Raw genomic sequence first — 5060 nt, forward strand, 5'->3', positions numbered from 1 at the left:
TATGCATATATGTATCTATATACAATTTGCACTTAAATCAGTATATTTTCAGGTTGACATTTAGGGATGTTAGAATTTTCATTTTTATAAATTTTGGGTCAGCGGTTTTGAATTTGGAAATTTTTACTTCAAATTCAGATTCAACGATCGAAAAAAAACCTAGTGAACATCATAACAAGGCTGTAGATTATTAGAAAGATTACGATATTCGTTTATAAAAATACATTAAAGATATAATATTAAAGTAATGATTTAAATTCCAAAAGTGTTGGGACAAACCTGTATTCAAATTACAAACTTCGCAAATCTCTTCTCCGTTCAGTAAATCTAATTGCAATTCTAATGCCTGTGTTTCAACTATGAACTTTTTCTTCAAATTTACATATAGTAAGATATACAATCCCAGATAAATTTTCGATATTACCATTATCCTTTTTGTTTAGTAAAAATCTATTAAGTGTTTTATTATTATTACTATTATTATCAAAATAAATATTTATATTTAATTTGATTAGGTATTTTAAACCGCTTATAAATTCTTCAAAATAAGGTAAAGTAACTTTTAAATCTGATTTTTATAAGTATAAAACTGTTTAACCTTGTAAGTATGACCCCTACCATTGGGTGACAAATTTGATCATTCTTTCATTCTCAATAAGTTGCATGTAATGGTATGGTTTTAATATGGCAAATTTTATTATAAATGTAAAACATCAAGATCAGAAATTAAATATTCGTGAAAAACTGGTACTTAACTAATCTCTAATCATAATCGAATTAGCAACTTTAAGAATGTAAACTAGCCTCGTGCCAACAAGAGAAGTAAAATGTGAAGAGACAGCTAATAGGTAGAAGAAAAAAAATTGATAAAAACTAATTGCATTTAAATTAAAAACACATAATACCATTGTAACTAAAGTTTATGCTCTTCCAAAAGTGCACAAACCAAGTTTGAACTGAAGATTAATTGTGTCCTCAGTCGGCTCACCTACTTATAACTTTGCAAAGTATATATCAAAAGTTTCCAAACCGGTTTCGGAAATCACGGAATTGTTTTTGAAAAATATTTTGGAACTAAAAGACACTTTGAAGATAATAGTAATACCTTTAAAAAATTCTTTACTTTCATTTTTTTATTTTTAATAGTTACTAAAACCAAAATTCAAATTATTTCTTGAAAAAGGGATCCTACTCCATCTTGACTCCATTGGGAAACCAACCACAAAACTTCTGATTTCCGGTCAGGTGCTTTTCCAATTAAGCTATTAGAGGGATCAGAATAAGAACTCTTAATTCAAGAACATAACATTAATTTTTATCTAGGTGTTAATGGTACAAGTAATTATTTTCAAATTTTTTAAATTTATCTGCTATATCATCAGAGATTGTACCTTACCGACAGTAGATCAACCCTCCAAGCCGCGAAGGCAGAAGAATCTACACAATATCGATCAAGTTAAGAATCTTCAATAACAGAAAATGCTTAACGTCTTAATAAGACTAGATGGAAAATAATATTTTTAAATTAAAATTAAAATTATTTCTTGAAAAAAAGATAAGATCTTTTAGGATCTTTTTTCAAGAAATAATTTTAATTTTAATTTAAAAATATTATTTTCCATCTAGTCTTATAAAGACGTTAAGCATTTTCTGTTATTGAAGATTCTTAACTTGATCGATATTGTGTAGATTCTTCTGCCTTCATGGTTTGGAGGGTTGATCTACTGTCGGTAAGGTACAATCTCTGATGATATAGCAGATAAATTAAAAAATTTGAAAATAGTTACTAAAACCGTTATTAATATGTTTTTTCTTTTTTAATAGTAAATATTACCAGTAATTACGTGGACAATATAAGCCTGAAGCTTATATAATTACCCATTTGTAGAAAAAATCTTCATCGTCTGTTAGTTCTCATAATTTTTGTTAGTATAAAGTTGGTTTAATGAGAGGTTTAGTTGATAGGGGTATAAAGCTGAGTCACATTAAATGTAAAAAAATACAATTTTAATCAATTAAAAGTTGCGTTATTTTAATATCATTAACCGCTTTTTTTTGATAAAATGTATAATTAAAAAAGGAATTCATGGAATCTGAAATGGTTCCAGTAGGCAGAATAACTGGACTGACACTAACAAAAAACTAGATTTGAAAATCACTTTACACACTTGATACATTTTTACTAAAAAGATAATGATAATCTTCAATAATTTTCTAGAATTATATATCTGATAAAATGCAAATGTCGTGAAAAAGTTTATATTCTCGAAACAGGCGAAGACTAAAAACTAGAGTTGTCGAACACAAAAAGGATTGCGAAGTTAGTAATTTTAATACAGGTTTGTCACAAAACTTTGGGATTTAAATTATTACTTTAATTTAGAATTAAAAAATATTAAAATATTGGTTATTGGGAAAATACTTATAACAGATGCATTATTGAATCTATTTTTATGAAAGAAAATTGTAATCCTTCTATTAATCTTCAGACTTGAAAAGATGCTCAATGGGGCTTTCTTTTGGGTTCCTGAATCTGAATATGAAGTCAATACTCGGACTGTTTTTAGAAGATGGCGACTTAGAGGTAAACTTTGATTGCTGAATTCGGTTTGCATTCAAAAGTGATAAATTCGAAGTACTGAAAGTAAAATAACACAGTATTAAAATCAAGCCTGCAATTTCGAAATGGTATTTTCAACAAGGTATGACGGTTTACAAGTTAAATTGAAGTGCAGGACTCTCTGTACTTTTGAGGGTGATTGCCAAAAAAAGTAGACGGCGTCAATTGACTAAAAATGAATAAATTTGGGCTCCAAAAAATAATTAATGTATAGGAATAATAAAAACAGAAAATGCGACAATTAACTATCACGTGAAAAATTAATATTTTAACTAATATTAATATATTTTAATTAATAATCAATATTTTATAAGACTGATGTAAAAAACCATGCCACAGTGGTCAGAAACTAACCAAAACTTGGCCAAATTTAAATAGGGAACAAAATTTCTTGAAACTCAGTACCATTATGTTTGCGGGGTCATGAAATTCGAATTTGAGGTCAAAATTGTCAAAAATAAAATGGCGGAACATATTTATAAAAACTGACGCGTTCGTGAAAAGTAGTCGTCAGGGGGTTTTCGGGGTCAAAAAATCCAAATTTGAGGTCAAAGTTGTCAAAAATAAAATAGTCGATACAAAATGACGGTCAAACTATGGAAAAACTGACGACTTTACAACCAACAATTTTATTACTTACGAGTTTGGGATCCTACAGAGCCTTATCACCATGCGCGAACATCTGTCTTGTAAAAGTGTTTAAAGCAAAAGTAGCAGTTAGGAGCAGCGAAATTAAAAATTTTTTTTAATCACCACCAAGTGGACTTTGTATTTCGGTAGGAATCACAGCGGAGCTTTTTTTGAGATCATGCTTCAGAGATCATCATTCAATGAACTCTTGGTTTACTAAAAATTTCTGACAAGAAAACTTTGAGGTCACTACTATAATAAATACTTTATGCAATTATAAAGTACAACTTGTATTGTAATTTTATCATACGAACCTCCAGCCCTCTCTCCATATGTTGTCAATGAATTCGCGCGTAAGACAGAGCCCAATCCTCCCAACATTTGATGCAGATATTAATTTTTGATAGAATACCGTATTTGCTTTTGCGCAAGGAAAATATTGATTTTTTATATTTTGGCTAGCTTTTCCTGCTATTTCGACCACTGTGCATATGCCATTTCGAAAAACACCACCCTCTCACCCCTCAAAAATGAAAATCGGTTGGCTTCACTTCGAAATTGATCAAGAAAAATCTCCTGAACATATCTATGGAGTTTATCTTTAAGCCATAAAATGCATAGTTAAAACACTTATGCACCGGACTAAAATATTTTAATTAGATTCTGAGATAAATTGCAGGTCTAACTTTCTACTTCAATAAATTATAGTAATAGTTTCTGAGAGAATCAGTTGTATTTAAGTCAGCAATATCAATAAAGTTATAATAAAGCAATATATTGCACCCTGCATTATTAGTCGAATTAAGCTAATCCAGTTTTTAATAGTTTGTGAAATGTCTGCTTACTGTAAGAATAACACAAGGATCATGCAAGTATCTCTGTAAAATTATTTTTTACCCTTAAAGGATAAACTAAATGACAGCAGATGAAGCAAAATCAGAAATAGCGCATTATATTGAAGTTTCCAATCATTATTATCCGTTCTGAATACATTGACTTAAAGATTAAAGTTCAATAAAACGACTAATACTGAAGATAAAGATTAACTCTGGCACTTTTACCATTACCTGGCACTTTACCAAATGCCAGATAAAAAACATAAATTTATTCCTGTCTGGTTTAGTTTCGAGAAATATTTGGCAATATAGTATGTAATAAACTGACATAAACCTAACAGGACTAAGAAAGGCATTTTAGACTTTGCCTGATATTCGGTACAGTGACAAGTGACTCAACGAATTCTCTGAAACAAAGATAAGGAGATTGACTCAAATACCTGAAATACTCAAATAAATAGCTTGTATTTACGTTTTCTATGAAGTTACAATAGTCTTCTCTAAATTAATTTTGCAACGTTTTGAGAGTGTTTTTTGTCTATAGAAGATATTGATGAACTGATATCAGTCTAGAAAGGCTAGATCAGGCTAGAAAGCAAAGCCGAAGCTGAATCAAAGGAAATGTTATCCTAATTACCTGAAACGAGGTCACGGCGAGTTGACTAAGGCCATCTACATAAGGACCTAAGACGTTGTGCTCTCTAACTTTAAGGGAATGCTTATTCGGCTTTGGATCCAGCAAGTCGTGCACTTTCTCGTTGTAGATTTCCATGTAAGAGACTTCCACTTTGTAGGACAACTCGGAGCTCTGTTGTTTTGCAATCATATCGAAAAGGTTGTCGCATAGTCTGGGAATTATGCCTTTATTTTCACCGCTGCCCATCATTGTGTAGGACTTTCCGGATCCTAAGTCAAAAACAATAAAGATAACCTTTTAATTAAAATGTCGCAATGCAGAGATTCTACGCAAGTGC

At 30.3% G+C, this 5060-nt stretch overlaps 1 protein-coding gene across 1 annotated transcript in view; it reads right to left on the reverse strand.

The window, feature by feature from the left end:
• LOC117167957 (kinesin-like protein KIF13A) overlaps positions 1–5060 on the reverse strand; it is a 576826-nt gene that overhangs the window by 316645 nt on the left and 255121 nt on the right. The window contains exon 4 of the mRNA XM_033353225.1: positions 4724–4992. Coding sequence (XP_033209116.1) covers positions 4724–4992 — 269 coding nt within the window. The remainder of the gene's footprint in view (positions 1–4723; positions 4993–5060) is intronic.

The sequence above is a fragment of the Belonocnema kinseyi genome, chromosome 2 (assembly GCF_010883055.1).
Source record: "Belonocnema kinseyi isolate 2016_QV_RU_SX_M_011 chromosome 2, B_treatae_v1, whole genome shotgun sequence".
NCBI lineage: Eukaryota > Metazoa > Arthropoda > Insecta > Hymenoptera > Cynipidae > Belonocnema > Belonocnema kinseyi.